Source organism: Ictidomys tridecemlineatus, chromosome 15 (genome assembly GCF_052094955.1).
Source record: "Ictidomys tridecemlineatus isolate mIctTri1 chromosome 15, mIctTri1.hap1, whole genome shotgun sequence".
Lineage (NCBI taxonomy): Eukaryota > Metazoa > Chordata > Mammalia > Rodentia > Sciuridae > Ictidomys > Ictidomys tridecemlineatus.
Genome location: NC_135491.1, coordinates 59,824,325 through 59,847,722, shown reverse-complemented (window position 1 = coordinate 59,847,722; position 23,398 = coordinate 59,824,325). Strand labels below are relative to the sequence as shown.

The following is a 23,398-nucleotide window of genomic DNA, read 5'->3' as shown; positions in this document are numbered from 1 at the left end:
CCAGCTAGCTGTCATCAGGAGCTTCCAGTGTCCCTTGACCATGAGATCTAGGAGGCAGGGGTCCTCTGGGAGAGGCATCACTGCCTTCTTGCCCTTCGTGCAGAGCCCAAGCCTGCCCCGACGTTGGGGTCCGGGGTCCCCGATAGTGCAGCCCTAGTGCAGCACTGGCAGGTGCTGCGCTGTATCCCCGCGGCAGTCAGGTCGGGTGGGGTCCCTAGTCCCCGGGTAATATGTGGGCGGGGGAGTCCGCAGCGGCCCCGCCTTCCCCGCCTGCAGGTCACCTGGTCACCCGAGGGGCGGGGCGGCGGGCGGGTCACGGGCCTCGGGTCGTCGAGTTAGGCGCGGTGCGGTGATCGCGCTCAGCCGGGAGGCAGTGAGCGGCCAGCGAGGAGGCGCCATGGGGCAGATCGAGTGGGCCATGTGGGCGAACGAGCAGGCGCTGGCGTCCGGCCTGAGTGAGTGCGCGCCCGCAGCGGGCTGGGCCGGGCTGGAGCGGAGCCGGCGGGGGGGAGGGGGGGGGTGCAGAGACTGCGCGCGGCCGGGCAGGGCGGGAGGGTTGCACGGACGGGCCAGGCGCGGCGTTCTGGCTGTGGCCCCCCGCAGCCCGGCGCTTCCCGCCTCCCTGCCCCCATACTCTGCCCGACCCTGCTCTGCACTTCCCCTTCGCGGACCTCCGCCCGCCCTGGAGGAAGTGGAAGCTGGGGGAAGAGGCGTCCTACCCCGGTGGTTTCCGGGGCGTCACGGTTCCTCCTGATTGAGAAAACCCTGCCGACGACCCTCCCCTGCACCCCCGTCCTGTTCTGGAGTCGGGGATCGGGCCCTGGGGTCCCCTGGTTCTCCGCTCCCCCGGAGCCAGCAGGTGTGAGCTCAGGTCTGGTGTGGAGTTCTGGTGGCTCCTTTGGGGTCCATTCTGGAGTCTGCCCAGAAGGAGGCCTAGGATTTCATAAACACCCGAAGGGACCAGCCCTGCTTGGCTCAACTGCCCAGACGCTTGGCTCTGGGGGAGGATGGCCCTGCCCTGCCCTGGTTGCTGGGAGTTCTGATGAGGGGCAGCGGATTTTTGGCCCTGTGCCTCTCAGGTCCAGGAGCCCGAAGCTGGTCCCAGTCCTGCAGAAGCTTCTGGCCACTGTGGAAGGACCTCTACCCAGTGGGCAGGGGGGTAGTGGGGTAGGGGGTCATGGCCCACCACCTGCCACCTGGGGACAGTAAGCAGCGGGAGTGGGGACAGAAATCAAGGGTGTCTTCCTCTCCTGTCCTTTTCAGCCACATTTTGAGTGGCAGCCTTGGGACATTGGCTCTGAGCCTCCTCCTTTTGAGTGGCTACTTTTGGTAGTCTTTAGGACTGTCACCTCCCTGCTATGGACTATGCCCTACACTCTAGCTGCACTTCCTCCTTCCTCCCAAACCCCTCCAGGAAGTACAGTGAGTCAGAGAGCACCCACCTGGGTGGCTCCAGAGTGCCTGGGCAGGGTCCCCCCTGGTTGGCCCTTGTTCCCAGCACCCAGGGGTGCTGCTCAGTTCCAGCTCCGGGACACCACAGGGGAGACCTGAGAAGTGCCAGGCTGCGGCAGTTTCTGTCCGGCAGGAGGGCTTGTGGAAAGTGGCCCTCTCGCCCCCTTTCTCCAGGTCTGTTCAGTGCAGCCACCTGGCCAGCGTGGCCTGCTGGGTCCTACCAGCATGGCATCCAATAGGATTTATTTATTTAATTTTGACACCAGAGATTGAACTCAGGGGCACTGGACCACTGAGCCACGTCCCAGCCCTATTTTGTACTTTAGAGGCAGGGTCTCACTGAGTTGCTCAGCCTTGATGTTGTGAGGCTGGCTTTGAACTCCCATTGTTCTTTCTCACCTCCCCAGGCCCTGGGATTATAGGTGTGGGCCACTGCCCCAGCCAACAGGATTCTTTTTATACCAAAACACCTCGTTTAATAGACCACATCATCTCCCTACAAAGAGCTTCCAGTGGCTGCTTATGGCACTAACGAAAGCCAGATTCCCATTACCCAAGCCCCTGCCCACCTCCCTGGCCCTGCCCATATTCTCACTCTAGCTGCACAGGATCCTGCTCTGTTCCTGGGTGAAGGTGCCTCAGGGCCTTTGTGGAAGTTGACCCCTCCCTTCATCTCAACCCTTAGCTAGGCCTGGTGGCACATACCTGTTATCCCAGTGATTCAGGAGGCTGAGGCAGGAGGATCCCAAGTTCCAAGGCCAGCCTCAGCAATTTAGCAAAGCCCTAAGCAACTTGGTGAGACCCCGTTTCTAAATAAAAAATAAAAAGATCTGGGGATGAGGTTCAGTGTTAAATTGCCCCTGGGTTCACTCTCCAGTACCCCCCACCAAAAGAACAACAAAATGGCCTCCAGCACTGCCTAACTGGAGATGTCTTCTGGACGACACGCCTGAAGCAGCCGGTTTCCTCTGCTGCTCCTCTGCTCTAACCACACCCACACTTCTTTTCTCCCTGAGCCTCAGCACCCGCAGAGTCCCTGCCTGGAGTAGGATGTCGGAATGGGTCCTCAGGCCCTCGTGTGGCCAGGGCAGGCAGTGAAACTGAGGCTCAGGACAGGGACAGGAGGACACTGCCCTTCCTCGTCCACACACACAAATGCTGACCAGCTGAGAGCAGTTAATATATAGCCGAGATCAGGACCAAGGAAGGACATCTGCAGGGAACAAAAACAGGTTCCCAGCGGGCCAGCAGGAGCTGAAGTCCAGGGCACTCCGGACGCTCAGGCTTGCCCCTGTGGTCCTGGGGTCTCCGTGTGTGGAAGGAGCTGAACTGAGCCGCGCATGCGCAGCAGGGCCCAGCGGCGCTGCCACAACACGAGTGGACTGTGATCTGCCCCTCCAGCTGGGAGCTGCAGAAAGCCTGACCCCTGGAAGTCCAGCTGCTGGCCAGGGAGGCTGGGACCTTCGGATCACAGGATGAGGGCAAGCCAGGTTCAGAATAGAGAGGTGCTCCTGCCCCCAGCAGCAGCAGCCGTGAGCCCCCTGTGGCGGTTCCTCAGCCAGGGCTCAGGCCACGGGAAACCCCTGCAGGCCGCAGCTCACACAGCTGCCGCTGGAGGAAGCGGACCCCAGCAGAACCCGAGGCCCTGTGTCCTCAGAGGCAGAACCACATTTGAAGGGGGCCTGAGAATGTCTAAAATGTTCAAGGAGACCGAGGTGGGAGCTGAAGGGACAGTGGAAAGCGAATTAACGTCTACAGAAGACAGCCCGGGGCGCGCTGCACCTGAGGTCCCCGCGCCCCGCGCCCCGGAGGCTGGGGGCAGGGTCAGGGTCCAGGCCAGCCTTGGCAACTGGTGTGCGGGGTGGCTGCTGACTGCAAAGACTGCTGGAGGTGTCCTTCCTCAGGGGGACGTCCGAGCCAAGGGAAGAACCGGCACACTGAGACACTGGCGAATAAGTACCAAATACATACAAATAACAAGCACTTCTGGAAGAGAATGAGGCTAGACATCCTGAAGTTTTATCTGTGGTTTGGGAAGAAGGGTCTCAAAATAAGTAACCTTGAATATTGGAAATTTATTTTCAAATAAATAAAGAAAAAATAGTAGGATGCCTTGATATTATGTGCCTCTCAACAGGAGAAATAGAAGTACCCCACTATGATTGAGAATTCTTGTCAAAACGTCTGAGTCCAAGTAAGGTTAGTGCTGAATCCCAAAATGGAAGGAAAAGAAAACCATACCTTGATAAAGAACCAGACAGATCCAGAATGTGGGACACTCTAAACAAGTTTCTGCTCTAGATTTGGAAAGATGAAAGAGAAGTACCCACCAAATGCAAAAAACTTGACTCAGTGCTGGTTAGTGAAAGCTTCAGGTGCTGTCCTCGGACGTTCAGGCTGATAGGTATGCAGTAGGGGGGACGCACACCTGCGGTGAGGTGTCACTGTCACTGTGCTAAGCTCCTGCTTGTGCTGAGAAACTGCACAATGAGAAGCTGGGTAGGCTCGAGTCTGACCAGACAGGTAACCCCCACTGCTGTGCAGAGGAGGGTCAGGAGAAGTGCAGGAAACAAGACGAAGTCAGTTGCAGTGGTCTACATTCCGTGTCCTCGGGGCTGCGGCGCGTTGCGGTGGCTGGGACGGAACTGCCTACCATAGGTGCAAGCTGGAGCCATCAGAATGCTGAGTGCGTGGCTGGTCCGAGCAGTGGAAAACGACTCAGTTCAAAAGCAGTCACCAGGACAGGCTGCAGTCCGCACAGCGTGGATGCTCCTCAGCGCAACCTTGAGCTGCAGAAGCCGGATACATAGCCCAGGATCAGGGGGCTGGTGGAGCACCGGGGCACACATAGGGTGGCCCCGCCCAGCACCTGTTCTCCCACTACCCCCAAGAACCCCGGGATTCCAGGAGGGGTTTGGTGGTGAGGCTGCGACACTGTGGTACCTCCTTAGTGTAGGGTTTGTGGTGCTGGGGATAGAACCCGGGGCCTCGCGCTCCATCCACTATGAATGTCGCCTTAAGATGGCTGCAGTGTTGGATCCTAAATCTATTTTACCACCGAAAAAAAGGTGGCAAGGGGCTGGGGTTTTGGCTCAGTGGTAGAGCACTCGCCCAGCATGCACGAGGCACTGGGTTCGATCCTCAGCACCACATAAATGTAAAATAAAGATTGTGATCAACTAAAACTAAAAAATATTTGGAAAAAAAAAGGTGGCAAGAAAACAATGTAAGTGACTGGAGAAAACCCAGGTCCACGCTGCTCAGAGGAGGACCCAGACAGCAGGAGCACACAGACCCCAAAGGAAAGGGCTGGGCCGCTGCGGAGCGCGGGCCAGGCGGGAAGGGAGGCTGGGCCGTGGGGGGGCAGGACTGGGCACCCTGTCCTGAGGGGCAGTCCACCACAGTGTGGAAAGCCACAACCCATGCGAGAGGCCATTGCCGGGTGACAGGAGCTTGGCCAATGCCCAGGCGAGGTCCCAGAGCTGAGGCTGGCAGTCCAGCGTGGCCTCCAGCCAGGCTGTCCCTCTGCAGCTCAACCTGGTCCCCTCCGATCTGCCTGGGGACTCTCCCCAGACCCCTTCATTCCAGCAGCCCACATTGTCTGCAGGGGACCTAGTGGCCCCCGTGGGAGGAGGGGGGCAGGTGGCTGTGCCCTGGGACTGAGCCCTGCAGGGTTGGGGCGTGGCCTGCCGTGACACCGCCACCTCACCCTCTTACCCGCCCGCAGTTCTCATCACCGGGGGCATCGTGGCCACCGCGGGACGCTTCACCCAGTGGTACTTTGGCGCCTACTCCATGTATCCTTCCGCTGGCATCTAGGGGAGGGGAGGGGGCCCGGAGGTGGGGGGCCGAGGTGCCGTGCCCAAAGGGCACCTGGGTATGAGAGCGCCAGCCGCCTCCTGCTTGACCCGGGGGCCTCCAGCTGCGCTTCTGAAAGTCAAAGCAACAGCCCCACCTCGGGGAGGCCAGGTCTCAGGAGATGCCCTCGCGGGCGTGGGCCAGGGCTGGCGCGGAGCCCGCTGGACGACCTGGGCTTGGGCCTCCGCACCCTCCCAGTCCTGCCGGCCGGCAGACCCGGGTGGCAGGAGGGTGCGGGCGGGCCTGGGGCCCTGGGGCTGAGCAGAAGGCCTTAACTGGCACCCAGTGTGGCGGGGGTGTTCGTCTGCCTCCTGGAGTACCCCCGGGGCAGGAGGAGGAAGGGCGCCACCATGGAGCGCTGGTGAGTGGCCTCCCTCTGCACACGGGGGGGTGGGGGGGTGGGTGGCTGGCGTCCCCGGGGACCAGCCAGTGTCTCCTGGCTTCCGCGTCCCTAAGCCTGGGAGGAAGAAGGGCTGAGGGCCCTGGGAGGGACGGGGGTTGTGTCCTGCGTTGGCATGGCCCCCTGCCCCATGCTTGTCTTCCTCCTGGGTCCAGTGGGCAGAAGTGCATGACCACCGTGGTGAAGCTCTTCGGGCCCCTCACCAGGAATTACTACATCCGGGCCGTCTTGCACCTCCTGTGAGTCCCGTCCCCCACCCCCACCCCCCAGTCCGCAGGTTGAGAGGAGGCTGGCCTGGCTGCCCCCACTGGGTGGTCTTCCAAACTAAAACCAGGTCCCTGACTCTGGCAGGTGCCGAGTTCCCTTCGCCTGTTGTCTATGGGTGTGACGGTACCCCCACCCCCATAGCAGTTGTGGTCCCTGGCTGACTGGCTCAGCTCAGTGCTCCTCCTGGGGCCCGGCGTCCTGCAGTTGCCTGGGCCAGCTGGAAGGGCCAGCTGTGCCACAGCTGCAGGCTTCCTGATGTGGTGGTTTGGCTGCAGGGCCAAGGTGCACCCCAGAGAGAGGCTTGCCCCCTGGACCCGGGCCTTGGGCAGAGCCGCTCTCCCTGCTGGGGTCCTGGGACAGCCCGCAGTCGGCCAGCCGAGCTCACCTGGCCCTTTTCTGATGGCCCTTCTTGCCCCCCCCAGGCTGTCCGTGCCTGCAGGCTTCCTGCTGGCCACCATCCTCGGCACTGTCTGCTTGGCCATCGCCAGTGTCATCTACCTGCTGGTGAGTATGTCCTCTGCGGTCCCCATCCTTGACCCTTGTGGCTCTGCCAGTCATCACACATCGGATGCAGGCTGGGCCCTCTCCCTGCACCTTCCCATCTAAGCCTGCCTCAGCCCCGCAGGGTGGTGGACGCAGGGTGGTGGACGAGTAGGCAGAAGCTCGGAGGGGACGTGGCAGGCCCAGGCACGCCGCCCATTCTCCTTCCCTCTGCTCCCATGTGGGCCATGTCTGCCTCTCCAAGGAGCTCGAGAGGCCCCGCACCACCCGGTGTTTCCCCAGATGCTGCACCGTGTCCCCCTGACCCTCGTAAGCCCCCCCACACTGGACTCTGAGCGTGCGGTCCCCAGGACGGGCTTCCTGCAGAGCTGGCCCCCGTGCTGCTTGTCTGGGTGCCCAGGAAGCCTGCCGTGCCGCTCTGTGCATGGAAGTGTCACCTCGTGCCGAGCCCCAGGCTCCCTCTGGAGTCCCCTCCTGCTCCTAGTGCTGGCCCCAGGGCCTCAGCCTGCTGGGCCTGTCCTCCCACTGCCACAGGGTCAAAGCCACTGCAGGACCCTGGCCACAGGCCAGTGCTGTGGTTCCCCTCTGCTCTGCATCTCGCGGCTCTTGCCATGGACAGTGTTGGGTGGACTCTCTCTGACCCTGGCTCTGAGCCCGACAGTCTGCAGTTTGTCCTTGGCCCACTGTCCTGTGGGGCCTCGTCCTTGTCTCTCAGGGCAGCGCCCTCGTATCGGGCATTGTGTCTGCTTCCCTCTGTGGATGAGGCCGTCCCTCGGGCGTTAGCCTCTCTGCCACCTCGCACCTCCCGGGAATGTCCTGGCACCGTGGGGGTGGGGACCACAGATGCTCAGCTCCTTCTTGTGCTCCCTCAGGTTTGTGCTCCGACAAACACTCATCAAATTGACGGGAACTAAAGTAGCTTCACGTCCCCAGCTCGCTGGCCTGCTGCCATGGCAGCCACCTGGGCCGGGCAGGGCCAGCAGTCTGCCTCCCCTAGAGGACCCGGGAGCAGAACCCTGCTGTGCATCCCCAGAATCCCTGGGCCTCTGTGCAGAAATGCCTGGGTGCCCAAGGCGGCTGCTGGCCAGGGCAGGGCCAGGGCAAGTGGGTGTCACCACCAGGCAGAAGAGGGCCCTCCCCAGGGCCTTTAGTCCCTTAAAGGAGGCCTGGGAACCCTGTGGGTCTTGGAATTTGCACCAGGAAGAGGTCTCCAGAAGATGGTTCAGAAGCCCGTGGAATCCACGCCCATCTCTCCTGTGGGGCCATATGGCAGCATAGCTTGGGTCTGGAGTCAGGCAGGTGCAGGTCCCGGCTGTGTGGCCTCAGGCCAGTTGCTTAACCTCTCTGGGCCTACTCCTGTCACTCCTACAGAGTGGATCTTGTGGACTCCCCCAAGAGGAAGGGAGTGGGGCCTGAAGCATGGCACAGTTCTTCTCTTCTCCCCAGGCGGCCATCCGCGGAGAGCAGTGGATGCCCATTGAGCCCAGGCCCACGGAGCGGCCGCAGGTTGGAGGCACCATCAAGCAGCCACCCAGCAATCCCCCACCCCGTCCCCCAGCCGAGGCCCGCAAGAAGCCGAGTGAGGAGGAGGCGGCGGCAGCGGCCACGGGGGTGGGCGGGGGTGCCCAGGTCAACCCCATCCCGGTGACTGACGAGGTCGTGTGATGTCGCCTGCACTCCCCAGCGTGGCCGCCAGGGGGCGGCCGCGCCCCCAATAAACGCAGTGACTGCCTGGCGCGTGCGGATCTTCCTGGGCCCGGCGGCTGGGATCAGTATCAGGGGAGCGAACCGCACACTCCAGGCCCCCGACCCTTCCCCAGCTCGGTGGCCGAGGCTGCAGGAGGCCCAGCTCTCCCCTGTGGGCCACCTGCTCAGCAGTGGGTGCTCTGATGTCCAGGGCCCTGCTGGGGACGTCCAGGCGCTGTGGCTCTCACCACCAGGGGAGCTCAGGGCCTCGTTCAGGAGCGGATCCCTCCCTTGCCCTCTTCGGCCCCCTGACCTGGGCCACCTGCCCCCAAGGACCCCAGCCCTGGCCCCTGGCGTGCCCCAGCACTGTGGCTGGAGAGCCAGCCGTGGGAGCCCACGTGTCCTCAGGGGCAGGCACAGAGCCCCAGAGCCAAGCAGGAAGCTGTGGGTCCGACCTCACTGCCACCTCCTTCCTGCTGAGGCAGGGCTTGTCTTGTCCACTGCCCTGGTCAGTGCCCTGTGCAAGGAGCTCCCAGTCCTGGGCAAAGGCCGCCTCCCAGGAAGCCTCAGAGACGGCCTCCTCGGGGCTCCTGGGCTGGCCTCCTGTCACAGCCTCCCGCTAACACACGGGCACACAGTCGGCGCTCACAGTAGGGCAAGAGGACACTGGTGGGGTGGGGTGGGCCTGTGGTCACAGGCAGGACCGAGGCCCGGGCAACCTTCCACACGGCTAGTGCCCCTTAGCTGGAGGCCGACAGTGGGAGGGCAGCAGCCCCTGGCAGAGGCTGAGGGGGCCCAGGTCCAGGCCTGGTGAGCTCCCTCTGGGAGGCAAGGGGGTCTGTCCATCCTGAAGGGCAGCAACCCGGGCTTCATCCTCAGGGGTGCGGTCCTCAGGACAGATGGCCCCCGTGCTCCAGGTGCTAACAGGTGGGGGTCGAGGCTAGGCTTTGTGGAGCAGCACCGTGCCCAGGGCAGGAGCTGCCCGTCTGCGGGCAGGTAGGTGAACCCGCAGGGCTGGCAGGGCCCACCCGTGCCCACGCGCCCAGGCCCGTCTCCTCCCAGGGCTGCGCACAGACTTCTTGCCCCCTGGGACCTGCGGGTGGAGGTCTGAAGTGAAGGAGTGCAGACGTCACTGCGTCATCCCATTTAATGGCAGTCACAGCGGGAATCAACAATCGTCTAAGAAAGTGGCCCCCTCCTGAGGCTGCTGAGAAGCAGGGCAGGGGAGCAGCCTGCGGCCAGGGGGCGGCCAGGGAGCGGCCGGGCAGGCGCTCAGCACCAGGAGCAGCAGCCTTCCAGCCCACCCAGACTCTGGGGATGCCCAGCTCGGGCACTGCTCAGATGGCCGCCGGAGTGGTGCTGGCCCTGGAATCCCAGGTGGCCCTGCTCCGGGCACATAAATAACAATAAATACACATAAATCACGGGCCCTTGGCAGGGGCGCCTGGTCCGGGGCAGCAGGCTGGTGTCACGGTGCCGACCTGGGCAGGACGCAGGTGCAGCCCACGGGCACGCGGATGAACTCTGTGTGGAAGGCAAAGGCCCCTGGCGAGGTGGCCTCCGCCCCGTGGGGGGAGCAGGGCCTGCGGCGCAGAACCAGCAGGCTCTGGTGGAGCTGCACGGAGTTGAGCGCCGCCGTCTCCTGGCCTGTCCTGGTGCTGACGCAGCCGCGGCACAGGCACTCGGCGAAGGCCAGCTTCTGCGGATAGCGGCTCTCGTCCGTGTCGATGCTGTGGGGACAGGACAGTGAGGCTCAGCACTCCAGGCTCCGCCTGCTCCCGCCAGGAGGCCCTGTGCTCGGGAGCCGTGCCCAGAGGTGACCGTCCCTGCCCCATGGCCGCCAAGAGCACAGGATTGGGGTGGGGGTCGGAATCTTCCTGGGGGTCTGGGGGCCGACATCTGGGCTGAGGTCCTGTCAGAAGACAGAGCCTCACTTCCTTGGCTGGGGTGGACGGGGTGGACCGAGAGGCCAGGATGAAGACGCTGAGGTCCAGGGCACAGGGACCGCCCGCCCCGCGGCCCTCACCGGTATCTCCAGGGCGAGATGGAGCGCTGGTGAGTGTCGGCTGTCAGGACCTCCTCAGGCCGCAGCACGGGGCACTGAGGCCCAGCCAGGGCCCCCTGGGGCTGCCGCCTGTGGCCCTCCGCCTCCAGGCTGGACACCAGGGCCACAGGCCAGGCCTGCTCCCACCTGGCACTTCGAGCCAGCAGGTGAGGGGGGGGCTGGCCGTCGGGCAGTTCCTCAGCTGAGTAGCAGCGCGGGGTCCTGTGGGGGTGTGGGCCCCCCCAGAGTGGGTGGCTGTGGTGGGCTCCGCTGGTGGGCAGCCAGGTGAGAGGCAGGATGCCAAGGAGAAGCTGGAGGACAGGCATGTGGTCAGCCCGGTCACGGCAAGGACACCTCACTCCCGCCAGCCTGCCGGCCTCCAGGTGAAAAGACCCGGCTCAGCCTGGCCCGCAGACGGGGAGAGTGAGGCCAGGGACCACCCCCAGCTCTAGGGCAGCCACACGCAGGGCTCCGGCTCTCCCTCCCCAGGTAGGGTGTCCCGGACCCTTCCCAGCACCCATCTTGGGGCTCCGAGTCCCACGGGGCCAGGCTGCACCCCTGTGGGGGGGCGGCCTGGCTCACCAGCACAGTGGTGGTGGCGGCGGAGATGGCAGGCATGGCTTGGCACAGCCTCACACCTGGCAGCGGCCCGGGGTGCACCTGGCGAGGCCCCAGCTGCCCGGTTCTTTATACTCGGGCCACACCTGGGGAAAATCCGGCCGTCGCTTCCTCCTGGGATGGGCCCAGCCCCCGGCACTTCCTCCTCCTGTCCCCTGGGTTCCCCGGAGCACAGGAATCACTGCACCCGCCCTGCCGCGCCCCCAGCAGGGATGGCGTCACAGGTGCGCGGGGCAGTGAGGCCCCCTCCCCACCTAGAGGGAGCAGTGGGCAGTCCTCCTCTGTCTGACTGACTAGCACCTTCGACAAGAGCAGCTTGCCACTTGGGCCAGCTGACCTGCGGCTAGGCTGGGCCTCTCTTGCTTGACAACCTGTAATCCCTCCACAGGGTCCATCTACCTCTGAGTGGGCACTGAGGTGGTCTTTACCCAACATGATCAAGGCCAGGTGCCTGGGTACAGTGGCACACGTCTGTAATCTCAGGCTCAGGAGGCTGAGGCAGGAGGATGGCGAATTCAACTGGGCCAGCCTCAGCAACGGTGAGGCCCTGAGCAACTCAGTGAGACCCTGTCTCTAAATAAAATACAAAAGAGGGCTGGGGTGTGGCTCAGTGGTGGAGGGCCGCTGGGTTCCATCGCCGGTACCCCAAGGGGAGAAAAAGGAGTACGAAGGGCCCGGGGTGCGCTTGGTGGCGAAGTGCTCCTGAGTTTGATCTCCGGTACCAAAGGAAAAAAGACCAGGTGAAGGCGAGGCTGCAAAGGCGGGCGCAGAGGGGCGGCGGGGCTCTGGGGTTTCATCCTGAGTCCAAGTCAGCAGGTCAGCACCTGGGGTGCCCTGAGGACCCAGCTCAACACTGCTGGCTGCAGGGGTGGAAAAGGGGTCAGCTGGAGCCAGGGTTGGGACACTGTGAATGCGGGGTGTGGGAGGAGAGTGTCCCCTGCGGTCTCTCTTCCCCGCTGGCAGTGCTGACCGGCCCTGGGAAGGCCACCCTGGCCAACACCACAGCCTTTGGAGGGTGGTGGGCCAGAGAGGCCCCGACACGGGGCTCTCCCAGCACCACCCCCAGCGGCCTGTAGACTCGGGCTCCCGCTCTGTGGCCTCAGTGTGTGCAGACGTAGTGGGTAAAGGACACCCTGCCTGGTGCCAGCCGTCTAGGGAGGAGAGTCAAAGCTGCAGGGAGCTGGGCATGGGGTGCACACCTCTAATCTCAGCAACTTCAGAGGCTGAGGCAAGAGGCCCGCAAGTTCAAGTTCAAGGCCAGTCTCAGCCATTTAGCTAGACCCCATCTCAAAATAAACACTGGCGCTGGGAACGTGGCTCAGCGATTCAGCAACCCTGGTCCACTCCCCACGCCCAAAACAACAAGGAACTGCCCCCTGCACGGAGCCCCAGGGCAGCTCTGCCCTCTGTTTTCGCCCTTGCATACCTACTGTGGCGGGGAGCTCACTGTCCATTCTGGTTCCCAGGACTGTTCCAACAGTGCCACAATCTGTGTGGCTTTAAACAAGTGACTTTGTCTGCATGTGGCCTGAAGTCCAGGTGGACAGCGCTGAGCCCCTCTGGGTTCTCTGGGGGATCTGCCAGGCTCCACAGCTTCTGGCGCCTCTGACAACCCTCAAGCCCCCTGGCCTTTGGCTGCAAGGTCCCCATCTGGCTCAGAAGGCACATGCTCCTCATGTGGCCTCTCCCTGTGGCTCTCTTTGGTCTTATAAGGACACGGATCATTGAATTTAGGGCCCATTCTAGTCCCATCTTTCTTTACTTCTTTTTTCTTCTTTAATATTTATTCTTAAGCTTTGGGTGGACACAGTGTCTTTACGTTTATGTGGTGCTGAGGACCGCGCCCAGGGCCTCGTGCGTGCTCACTGAGCCTCTGCCACCGAGCCCCAGCCCCAGCCCCTGGAAACCCCTTTCTTAATCACATCAAAGCCCAGACCTTCCCACAGGATGGGGGCAGGTTCCCGATGGTGGGGGTGAGAGGACAGACTCTTTGGCGGACACAGTAGAGCCGCTCTAGTTCCCTGCTGTGGTCAGCCCAGGTCGGGAGGGACCCCCGGGCTGACCCCTGCTTCCTGCAGGGTAGACTCCAGCCCCCAGCCCCCCTGGGGGCAGCACTAGCTCCTCAGGGCAGGGACTGTGCCTCCACTGTGCCTGGCACAAGAGCCATGCCCACGTCCCAGGTGCTCCCGCAGTGACCCACAAAGGGACGCAGGGAAGAGCCCTGACCCCAGCCCCAGTCCCCCTGAGGTCACTGCCTGCCGCCTGCACTAGGAGCACCCGAGGGACCCCAGGCCCCCAGCTGCTCCTGGGCAGAAACTCCAGGCTCCTTGGCCACCTCTCTGCAGGTGGAGCCCGGCCAAGGGCGGGCGGCACTTCCCTGCTGGGGCCTCTGGTCCTGGGACCTCTGGGGGGCCCAGGGTTGAGACCTGCCAGGCGCCCCCCGGGAAGCCCCTCCCCAAATGCCCGTAGGGGCCTGCAGCTGGGCGCCTGAGATGTTCTGTGCCTCTCCCCAGCTGGCAGGGCCTGACCTCCCGATCCACACGTCCAACCCCTGGGGACCCCATGGACACGGTGCTGGGGGCTCAGGAGGCTTCTGGGTTCAGTTTCTGGGTGCTCTGGTTCAAGTCTCGGGCCTTCCTGCTTCCACACTTGTCTTGGGTCACAGTGTCTTGTGTCAGGGTGGCGGACCCAGCGGGAGGAAGACAGGTGCCTTGGCAGCCGAGCGCGGGCAGGGCAGGGAGCAGCAGGTCCCAGCCCCTTCAGGTGCGGGAGCCCCCTGCAGTAGGCGGTCAGCTCGACCTTACCTTGAAGGCAAGGAGAAGCTGGAGGGGAGATGGTGCCTCCGCAAAAGGTCCACGTGGAGCCAGGGACCCCTCCCGTGCCGCCTCTCCCAGAGCTCTGGTCTGTCCACGGGCTCAGGCCCAGGTCAGGATGGTGTCAAGACAGCCCACCTGTGCCCCAGACCAGGGAGGACTGAGACACCTCTGGCCACGGCCGGGTGCCAGCTCCTGCCATGGTCCTGGCCTTCATAGCAGGGAGACCGGCTCCGGGGGCAGTGGCTGGCTCTGAGCTGCATGCGGGCTGGCAGAGCGGGGTTCCGGCCTCTGCAGGACGGTTGCTGGCCCCAGCCAGGCCCCCTTTCCTGGTCCTGTTCCTTTCCCAGGAGCCCACAGGGCCTGGATTCTCAGGACAGAGGGTGACACTGAGGGGTTGGTGTGGGGCCCTGGGTCCCCCAGTACTGAGAGGCGGAGAATGCCTGATCCCAAGCTGTCCACTTCATGGTGGCCCAGCCAGAGCCAACCAGAATGAGGCCGCTGGGCCACCTCATGCCAAGCGGGTGGGGAGGGACCTGCCTATTGCCAGCCAGTCTCCAGTCTAGAGCTGAGCCCGACCCAGCAGGGGCGCCGCCTGGCCCAGGCACCTGCCGGGAAGAGGGGCTGGCGGACCGGGTCAAGTTTGCCCCTGCCTGTGTCGCTACCTTATGACCTGAGTCCACCTGCCTCCGCCCTGGAGGGGGTGTTTCCGCATTTTCCGATTTTTGCGGGGGGGCACTGGGATTGAACTGGGGGTGCCCTACCACTGGGCCACACCCAGCCTTTGAATTTCTTTACTTTGAGACAGGATGTCGCCAAGCTGCCCTTGCTGGGCTCCAGCCGCCGGAGCTGCTGGGATCACAGGCGGGCGCCGCCTGCCCGGCTGCATTTTCCGTTTCAATGGCCGGTGGGAGCCCTCTTCGCGCAGGTGACTTGGGGGACACCACCCGAGGGCAAGGCTCTGCGGACACCGCCCGAAGGCAAGGGCGCAGGCGGCCTGGCTTCCTTGGCGGAAACTTGCGCACAAGTCCAGGGTTGGGCAAGACTGGACAGCCAGACAGAGGGCGGCAGAGGGGCGGTGGCCCCACCCACCCAATCAGGCCCCGCCCCAGTGGCTGCCCGCGACAGGCCGGGTGACCGAGAGCTGCTTGCCCGCGGAGAGCAGCGGTCCCCCAGGGCAGGGGTCCAATCGGCCTGTCACTCGGCAGGTGCCTCCCGCTGGGCTGGGTTCCAGCCAGCAGCTCAGCTGGCTGCTGCCCAGTGGTGGCCTGTTGTTGCGACCCCTGTAGGTGGGGTGTGCAGGCCACGGAAAGGGTGCAGGAAACCGCCACGCCACAGCTGGCCTGTCGCTGCCATGCCCCTTCCACAAAGAGGCCCCTGTCCCAGTGCCTGCCTGGAAGTGCTCACCACTTAGACCAAAGGGGGGACAGTGGGTCGGGGTGAGGCCTTCAACCTTCCTGAGCCTCTGAAGGGACCCCATCCTGGCCTGAGGAGGTTGGACACCCAGAGCATGGACAGCTGCCCTCAGCGAGAAGCTCAAACCCAGTTTCGGTCTGGGGGGACCTGGCAGGGCTCCCAGGAAGGCCAGGGTGGGGGCCAGAGCAGAGGGGGCCTCTCCTGGTCTTCTGCAGACCCCTGGGCTGTGACCCTGGCTTGGCTCAGGCCTCTGAAAGCCATCCCTCAGAGAACAGGAGTCCCCGGCACCTGGCTTTGACCTGATGGCATCTCAGATAAACCTGGGGAAAGTCCTTGGGCAGCCAGGCGTCTTGGCACACACCTACCATCCCTGCGGAGCAGCACTGCGGGTCGAAAGCCAGCCTCAGCAACTTAGCAAGGCCTAAAGCAACTCGGGAAGACTGTCTTTAAATCTAAAAAAATATATACAAAAAAGGGCTGGGGATGTGTCTCAGTGGTTAAGCACCACTGGGTTCAATTCCTGGTACCCTCCCCCCAAAAAAAAGTCCTTGGGCACACATTCGAGGTCACTGACACAAGAACAATCTCAGGGCCTTTAAATGGATGTTACATGGAACCCAGCTGGGCAGGTTAGTCACCAGCAGGGTTCCTGTTTCCAGCGCCACTCCATACCGCAGTGCCCTCAGCCTTCCGAAGAGTAGCCCTGTTACCCAGGGCAGGACCTCAGGCCACTGGCTGCACAGGGCCCTGCAGGTGAGAACAGAGGAGGAGGTCTGGCGCTGCCCTGGAGGCCACGAGTGGGGCACTTAGCACCACGGGTAGGAGCACCTTGCCCCGGAGCGAGGTGAGGCACCACAGCCTGTCTGGGCCCCAAACCTGCACACACACACACACCTGGTAGCGGTCTAGTGACATGTTCAAAGCAGGTGACAACTAGCTTTGTGGCTCAAGGGCAGCCCAACCTGGTCTGCTTGCCTAGTCCAGGGCCTGCTGCTGTGAAAGGGGCCACCAGCTCATGTCCCAGGGAAGGCCTGCTGCAGCCCTGGAGACAGGGCCAGAAGTGAAGGCAGAGCCCTGACTACAGGCTAGAGGCTGAGGGCAGACGGAGCAGTCCACCTCTCCAGGGTGGGCCACCCCAGCAGGAAGAGGCTGACTCAGCCCCCGCTGTCTTGTTCTCCTGCGGGGCAGAACATAGGACACTGGGCAGGGTGCGGGGTGCATGCAGGGCAGGTGCCGGTGCAGGGTGAATGCAGGGAGGGCATGGATGCAGGGAAGAATCAGGTGCATGCAGGGCAGGGAGTGGATGCAGGACAGGTAGATGCAGGGCAGGGTACAGGTGCAGGGAAGAATCAGGTGCATGCAGGCCGGGGTGTGAGTGTAGGGCAGGGCACGGGTATAAGGGAGGGTGTAGGATGCATGCAGGGCAGGGTGCCAGGTGCATGCAGGGCAGGGCGCAGATGCAGGGTGGGGCATAGATGCAGGATAGAGTCAAGTGCATGCAGGGCAGGGCAGAGATGCAGGACAGAGTCAGGTGCATGCAGGGCAGGGTGCAGGACAGGGCACAGATGCAGGATAGTCAGGTGCATGCAGGGCAGGGCACAGATGCAGGACAAAGTCAGGTGCATGCAGGGCAGAGTACACAACACAAGGCAGAGTTCAGGGTGCACGACACAAGGCATGGCACAGGCAGAGCATGGGCACTGGGCAGGGCACAGGGCAGACTAGAGGCCACAGGGAAGAGTGTGGGTGCATGCAGGGCAGGGTGCAGGATAGGGTGCACCAGGCCTGGTGTCTGGCTGGAGAGACGGAGACAGGCAACGTAGACACACAAAACACCACGAAGGCCAGGAAACTGCTTATCAAAATATTTTATTTTAGGAGATCCCTCAAAAAAAGACCCTCCACATTAGACAGACACCCCAATACCCTTGGCCTTTTTTTTTTTTTGGTCTTTTTTTTTTTCCTTTTTAAATCAACTAAAACAAATTGATGCTTCAGCTTCAGATAAGACAGGAAATATTCCCAATCAGACTTGAGTCAAGAATATATATATACTTCTGATCCGGGCGGTGAGGGAGAGGAAGATGTGCTCAGGTCTCGTCCCCATGGAGGCGTGCTGGAGAGGCGCCCAGCGAGGAGGCTGCCCCGGCAGGTGGAGACAGGAGGCAGGAGAGCATCGCAGGCTGGGCCACGTGTAGGGGACTTATAATTTACATAAAACCACGCCTCGTCCAGGCCGGCCTGTCTGTCTGCTGGTGGGACTTCTGCTCGGGAGGGACCGATCCTTCTGGAGGGGGAGGCCGGGACTCAGCATCATCTTCATTTTGTGTGTGGCTTCTTTTCCAGCTGAGAAACTTTTTTTATTCTTTTTTTTAATTTTTAAAAAGAATCACAGCCAAAATAAGACATTAACTGCAAAATCCAAAACGGCTGCGCTTACCCTATTATATAAAAACACGAGTCACTCCGGGGGCCAGCCGGGCCTACACCTTCCCGGGGATCTTGGCCCGCTTGCGAGCAATGGCGTCCTCCACCGCCTTGAGCTGCTTCAGGAGCTCCTCCCGCCGCGACAGCGTGCTCGCCTTCCCGGACTTGGCACTGGCTGCAGCTGTGTCTGTGGCCTTGCCGGGCACGCTGGTCACCTTGCTGGAGCTCTTGGACTGGGGTGACAGCTGGCGCTTCCTGCAGGGATGGGAAGGCGGAGATGTGAGATGCTTCCTGGCAGGTGGAAGGCTGGAGCACACCCAGGGCTCCCTCCTGGCGGGAAAGGACTGGGAGAATCCTGGGCTGGCCTGGTGCACCTGGTCATTCTGCTGGTTATCTACCCTCTCTGAGGTCCACCTCAAGACCTCTCTGTGCCCAGAGCCCTGGGCTGCTTAAGGAACAAGATCAGGTACTCAGGCTCTGGCTGGGCTGCACTGGCTGCCCCGGCCCTCTCCTGGTGGCCTTGGCAGTTGCTGGCAAGGTGGGGGCTAAGGGGTAGGGGCGGGGGGAGATGCAGCAGGCCCAGGTGGACGCACCTGTCTGTGGGGACCAGGGGGGCTTTGGAGTTCTGGCCGCGTTGCCGCTCGGGCTTCGGGGAGCTCAGCCTCCCTCCTGACTTCCGGTCCCGAGAACCTGGCAAGAGGGAAGAGAGTGTGACCGTCGCCTGCTACGCAGAGGTGGCGCTCAGGAGGGCCTGGCCACAGGCCTGGGGCCCAGCTCCAGAGCCCAGGGCAGCTCAGCACACCTCCGCTTTTACCAGGAACAGAGCAGGAAGGGAGCCAGGGACAGAGAGGAGCCAGCCGAGTGCTGGGCCAGTGCTGCAGCCTGGCCTGGAGCTGCGCCCAGCCTTGGCACCTTGGCCTCTGGCAACATGGGATGGCAGGAGAGCACGCCCCTTTAAACACCAGAAGCAGAACCAAGAGACCACGAGTGTTCTATGCCACTGCCACGGGAGGAAGCCCTGGACTTGGAGGCGTGGAGTGAGAGCACTGGAGGTCAGTGCCTGGCTCAGGTCCACAGGCTGGTGGACAAACCCAGGGTCATGCAACCTTAGGCAAGGACAGTAAAGGCTGCTCCTAGGCCGGCCCTTGAGGGTGCAGTCCACCTTGGGTGCTTGGGCAGAGGTGGGCAGTTTCCTTCCTGTGAGGGGCCCAGGCCCAGGCCCCCTACTATAGGTGGACACCTCCTTAGGGGAGGATGCCTGGGTTTTGGCTCTACCCATCAAAGCCAGCCAGCAAGACTGTCTCTGCCTGGGTCTGGGCCTCTCCAAGCAGGGTCTGGGGATGGCTGGGCCCGAGACCCTTTAGGTCTCTGTGGTGAAACAGTGACAGGGAAACACTGTTCTTTTCCTCATGTGTCGCACAGGACAGGCCAGCCAGGGGACAAGAACCCCTTGTCTTTTGCCAGACAGACGGTAGAGGCACTTGCAGAAAAGATGAACACACTCTTCATTTTGTTCTGGAAGATGGTTGCTTTTCATAAAAAATGCTATTTGTGTTGAAAGACAGTGGTTTATGATTGGTAATTTTTTGGCAGTGCCAACGGTGGAACCCAGGGCCTCCTACATACTAGACAAACCCTACGCCTGGAGCTACACCCCAGCCTTAAAACACAAACAAACGTGGGGAGCCCCCCTGATGACCCACGCCTTCCATCCCGAAGCAAGAGGCTCTGGCCCATCACTGCATTTCGTGGTGACTTGGGCGTTGTCCTGGCTCAGGAAGTTGAGGGCGTGTCTTCAGGTGTCACCCCTGGGGTAGAGCTACGCTCACCTGCTCCTTTGTAACACTGCCCCTTTGCTCTGTTTGGGATAGAATGTTCCATGGAAGCTCCCTTTGTGTGTCCCCTTCTCTTGCTCTGCCCCCTGGGTGTGGCCTTCCTAGATGTCAGTCAACCTGACAGCAGACATGGCGAAGCTAGACTCAGCCCCTGAAACCTGACCCCTGGCCTCATCTGAATCGCTTCTCCTCAATAAAAGGGGTCAGCAGTGCTCTCACGGACCCCTGAGGTCAGAGGAGCCCTCACAGGGCCCCAAAGAAAAAGGTGTCCCTGTCTCTTTGTGTGGTTATGTTGTGCAGCCCAGCTCCCCTAGAGTGACCCTGAGTGTGTTAGTCGTGGAACGTGACAAAAAAAGTTATTCATTTTTGGTACTGGAGAGAAAACTCAGGAGCACTTTACCACTGAGCTACACCCTCAGCCCTTTTTACCTCTTTTTTTCCCCTCTTGGGGGTGCCAGGGATTGAACTCAGGGGCCCTCAACCACTCAGCCACATCCCAACCCTATTTTGTATTTTACTTAGACACAAGGTCTCACTGAGTTGCTTGGCACCTTGCTGTTGCTGAGGCTGGCTTGGAACTTGCGATCCTCCTGCCCCAGCCTCCCGAGCCTCTGGGATTATAGGCGTATGCCATGGCACTCAGCCCTTTTTATTCTGAGTCAGAATTTAGCTGAGAGGCCCAGGTTGACCTTGATCTTGTGACTCTCCTGCCTCAGTCTCCCAAGTTGCCGGGGTTAACACCACCTTAGGCCCTGTTATTTTAAAGTAAATAAGTATTTACAAAAATTTCCAGTTTTCAATGCTATAAATACTGATGGATACATCGCACACAATTCTTCGGGATTCTCCTTGCTAGTTTTCAAGAGAAGACGGGATGCTGAGAACCCCTGGGCTGTGCTGGCTGGGGCCTCAGGCTCACCTCGGTCTGGGGATAAGTTGGCCCTCTTGGCTGGAGGACTTTGCCTGTCTTTCTCTGATGGTTCATACCGCTTCCTGCTTCCTTTGTCAGCCGCCTGAAACAACACAGAACCATGAGGTGGCAGGCCTGGGCTGCCACCACTTTGTGGGACTAATACAGCAGAGACGGTGGTGGGCCTGATGCTGCTCCGTGGGAACTGGCTGGCCACAGGAGTCCTAAGAGGCCATCTGGGCTGCAGCTCCTGGGGGCTGACTGCCCAGAGGTGCTGCCTGCACATGCCTAGGTTGTCCTGGTGTGAAAGAGGCCACTGGCTAGCCCTCTCTGAGAGCAGGCAGACCCTTGGTCCAGCCCAGCCCCTGGCCTCACCTTATTCAGCAGCGTCAGCTTGATTTCCTTGTGGGCAACGAAGGAGCCCTGCTGCGGCTGCCCGGGGGGTGCCTGCTGGGGTGCTGAGGGCTGCTGGGAGGACTTCCCGCCTGCCGGGAGCTTCGAGGACTTGGGCGGCTGTGTGGACCCATCCCTTTTGCGCTTTTCTTCCTTAACACCATCTTCCTTCTTTGATTTTCCTGCCAATCAATGACACCTCTCAGCCACAGGTGCGTCCCCACAGGTTCCTATGTGCACCTCGACCACCAGGCACCATGGACACCCAAAGAGAGCTTCTCCCAGGCCCGCCCTGAAGGCACCTCCAGAACACCAGGGCCCAGCCTACCTCTCTCCTTCTTGGTCTGGGCTGGGGTGGGGGACCGAGAGCTGGCTGAGGACACAGGGCTGGCCAGGTCTGCATACATGTCCTCTGAGTCCACACTGTGCACTGAGCTGCTGCTCGAGGTGGCGCTGGACACCGAGGAGACACTGCTCACGCTCAGGGACCTGGACACACGAGACAGCTGTGCCTCACAGTCTCAACCATGGGTCTGGACTGCAGGCTACAAGGAGGGGTGACAGTGGGTTTCCATGGCCACCTCGACCCAGATTTCCCACTTATGGAGTGTGCACTCATGGGACATGAGGTTTCAGGGGGACTCTGAGGGGCCCAAAGGTCTCCACAGTGAAGGGGTGGCCACACCACTGAACCAGGGTCTGTGCTTCACTAAGGAAGGGTGGCCCTGTGTGCTGGGGAGGAACACGGGAGATGGCAGGTCTGAGCCTACAGTGAAACCAGAACGGGGGTGGCGACTTCACCGCCTGGGGCGTGCCCTGTGGTGCTGCCACACGCAGGTTCCACACAGCACAGGCACGCGGCCCCAACCCGCCCCACCCACCAGCTGGCACAGCGCTTCCTGACGGTCAGGCGCTGCAATGGCACACAGGAAAGGAAACAAGAGGCCCAAACATTTTCCATCTTCTTCACTACTGAAGACTCAACTCAGGGCCACTGAGTCCCATCCCAGTTGCTTCTATTTTTCATTTTGAAACAGGGTCTCACTAAGTTTCTGAGGCTGACTTTGAACTTGCCACCTCCTGCCTCAGCCTCCCAAGCCTCTGGGGTCACAAGCATGGCCACTATGCCAGGCATTTTTTTTTTTTTTAATTCCTCAAAACACTTCAGACATGTTCAGAAACAGCTGGACACATGGACAAACCGCCTGCTGCCTGGAAATGGAAGGAGCCCAGGGTAAGGCCAAGGGCTGGCGGGCTTTCACGCTCCTTCCCAGCAGCACAGCCCTTCTCAAGCACCTCCCCTCAGGTTTCCTGGGAGGGGACCTGGACCAGCCTTGCTCTGCCCCTCTGGGCTGCGCCCTGGCCACCTGGCCCCCTAGCCCACAGTCAGGTGCTCTCGTGTGAGGTCAGCGTCCTGAGCCACAGCCCTGGAGCCCAGGCCTGTCAGGGTTGGGTAAGCCTTGCATGCTGGAGCCCCTGTGTGGCCAGCCTGCCTGGGGAGGGACAGAGGCCAAGGTGGACGGGGAGTGGGGCTGAGTGAGTGACCTGGATCGGGAACTGGAGCCACTGTAGCTGCTGCCGCTGCCGCTGCCACTGCCACTGAGCGTCCGCCTGCAACACAACAGCAGAGCCACTGCTTGGAGGCAGAGCCCTGGGCACGCAGGCCCACCGCTGCCAGACACCTGCACGCTGTTGGGTCTGCTGCTATCCTTCTGGGTGCAGCTTCCTCTCCAAGTAAGAAACCAAGTACCCACAGACAGCACCTGCAGCAGCACTGAGACAGCCCTCTCCCAGGAGCCTGGGGACCGTGGGCAGTGGTCACCCCACCCACTGTGCTCCAGGGAAACCAAGGCTCAGTTGGGGCACACGACCAGCCAAAGCTGCAGAGGTCAAGGACAGGCTTTCTGGGTCTGGGCTCAGCTGATGGCCTCCACTACTTGGCCCAAATGCCCTCCCGTGCTCTGGAGTTCTGCCTCAGCACCTGCTCTGTGGCGGCACAGGACACAGCACCCCCAGGGAGACCAGAGCCTGAGCGCTCACCTCCGGGGGGGCGACCGGGCTTGCCGCTCCTTCCTCCTGGCTTCCCGGGGGTCTCCTGGCTTGGTGGGCTCAGGGGCAGGAGCAGTGGTTTTGGTAGCTTGTGGTGGGACGGGCGGTGGGACTGGCTTCTTCACCGACTTCTCTCTGTGATACAGAGAAGCTCAGGACAGGGCTGGGGACGTGGCTGGTGTCCCTGTGAAAGGCACCCACACCTCGGGGCTCTGGTAGGTAGTGGGAGGACCTGGGTTCAGGATCTGAGCCTCTTGCCTCCACCCGTCTTCCAGGGGCCATGCTTCTAGCCCAATCACAAGCACAGAGCAGAAGACTGGGGAGGAGGTGGGGTCCCCAGACCTGAGCAGTGTGGACGCAGAACGGGGAGCTGGGGCGGCTCAGAACTCACCCTGTCTTCCCTGGGGGCGGTGCCGGTTCCCCCTTGGTTCTGGTGGGAGGTCTGTGTGGAGAAGGCGTGGGAGACGGGGATGGCGATGAGGAGAAGGACCGGGACCTGGGGAGCAAAGAGGACAATGAGGGCCCCGGTGCTCAGCGCATTTCTTCACTGGCCGAGCCCAGGACACAGCCCCAGCCCCAGCCCCAGCCCATGGAGAATGTCTCAGACTAAGTTTGGTTTCAGGTCACTCCACCATTTGTTAAAGAGACACCCTCAGAGTAGAAACAAGAGTGCCGGGGCAGCTGTGCCCAGGAAGGCCCTTGAGCCTGCATGCAGGAGGCAAGGCATGG

General features: G+C 61.9%; 3 protein-coding genes across 6 annotated transcripts in view; 1 reads left to right on the top strand and 2 right to left on the bottom strand.

The window, feature by feature from the left end:
* Positions 1-285: 285 nt before the first annotated feature.
* Cyba (cytochrome b-245 alpha chain) lies at positions 286-8,210 on the top strand. Its single transcript, XM_005335426.4, has 6 exons — positions 286-455; positions 5,180-5,249; positions 5,597-5,671; positions 5,866-5,949; positions 6,400-6,481; positions 7,925-8,210. Exons 1-6 carry the CDS (start codon positions 398-400, stop codon positions 8,141-8,143), a joined length of 588 nt encoding a protein of 195 aa, XP_005335483.1. The 5' UTR covers positions 286-397; the 3' UTR covers positions 8,144-8,210.
* Positions 8,211-9,382: 1,172 nt separating this feature from the next.
* Il17c (interleukin 17C) lies at positions 9,383-10,610 on the bottom strand. Its single transcript, XM_005335476.3, has 2 exons — positions 10,191-10,610; positions 9,383-9,894 (listed from the first exon to the last, which is right to left on the bottom strand). Exons 1-2 carry the CDS (start codon positions 10,532-10,534, stop codon positions 9,633-9,635), a joined length of 606 nt encoding a protein of 201 aa, XP_005335533.3. The 5' UTR covers positions 10,535-10,610; the 3' UTR covers positions 9,383-9,632.
* Positions 10,611-16,908: 6,298 nt separating this feature from the next.
* The window catches only part of Zc3h18 (zinc finger CCCH-type containing 18), a 51,247-nt gene continuing 44,757 nt past the window's right edge, over positions 16,909-23,398 (bottom strand). For all 4 annotated transcript variants that reach the window (XM_078032810.1, XM_078032811.1, XM_005335427.5 and 1 more), the window contains 8 exons: positions 23,061-23,165; positions 22,661-22,804; positions 22,166-22,231; positions 20,949-21,109; positions 20,603-20,802; positions 20,237-20,330; positions 18,076-18,172; positions 16,909-17,737 (listed from right to left, as the gene is read on the bottom strand). In XM_078032810.1, coding sequence (XP_077888936.1) covers positions 17,539-17,737; positions 18,076-18,172; positions 20,237-20,330; positions 20,603-20,802; positions 20,949-21,109; positions 22,166-22,231; positions 22,661-22,804; positions 23,061-23,165 — 1,066 coding nt within the window. In that variant the 3' untranslated portion in view covers positions 16,909-17,538. The remainder of the gene's footprint in view (positions 17,738-18,075; positions 18,173-20,236; positions 20,331-20,602; positions 20,803-20,948; positions 21,110-22,165; positions 22,232-22,660; positions 22,805-23,060; positions 23,166-23,398) is intronic.

What these genes read in the sequence shown, in the direction of transcription:
- Il17c (XM_005335476.3), bottom strand. Translation starts at nt 10,534, where the DNA reads ATGCCTGTCCTCCAGCTTCTCCTTGGCATCCTGCCTCTCACCTGGCTG. An exon ending in ATCTCGCCCTGGAGATACCG is followed by an intron (nt 9,895 to 10,190) that starts GTGAGGGCCGCG and finishes CTGTCCCCACAG; the next exon opens with CATCGACACGGACGAGAGCC.
- Cyba (XM_005335426.4), top strand. Translation starts at nt 398, where the DNA reads ATGGGGCAGATCGAGTGGGCCATGTGGGCGAACGAGCAGGCGCTGGCG. An exon ending in GGCGCTGGCGTCCGGCCTGA is followed by an intron (nt 456 to 5,179) that starts GTGAGTGCGCGC and finishes ACCCGCCCGCAG; the next exon opens with TTCTCATCACCGGGGGCATC. An exon ending in CGGGCCGTCTTGCACCTCCT is followed by an intron (nt 5,950 to 6,399) that starts GTGAGTCCCGTC and finishes TGCCCCCCCCAG; the next exon opens with GCTGTCCGTGCCTGCAGGCT.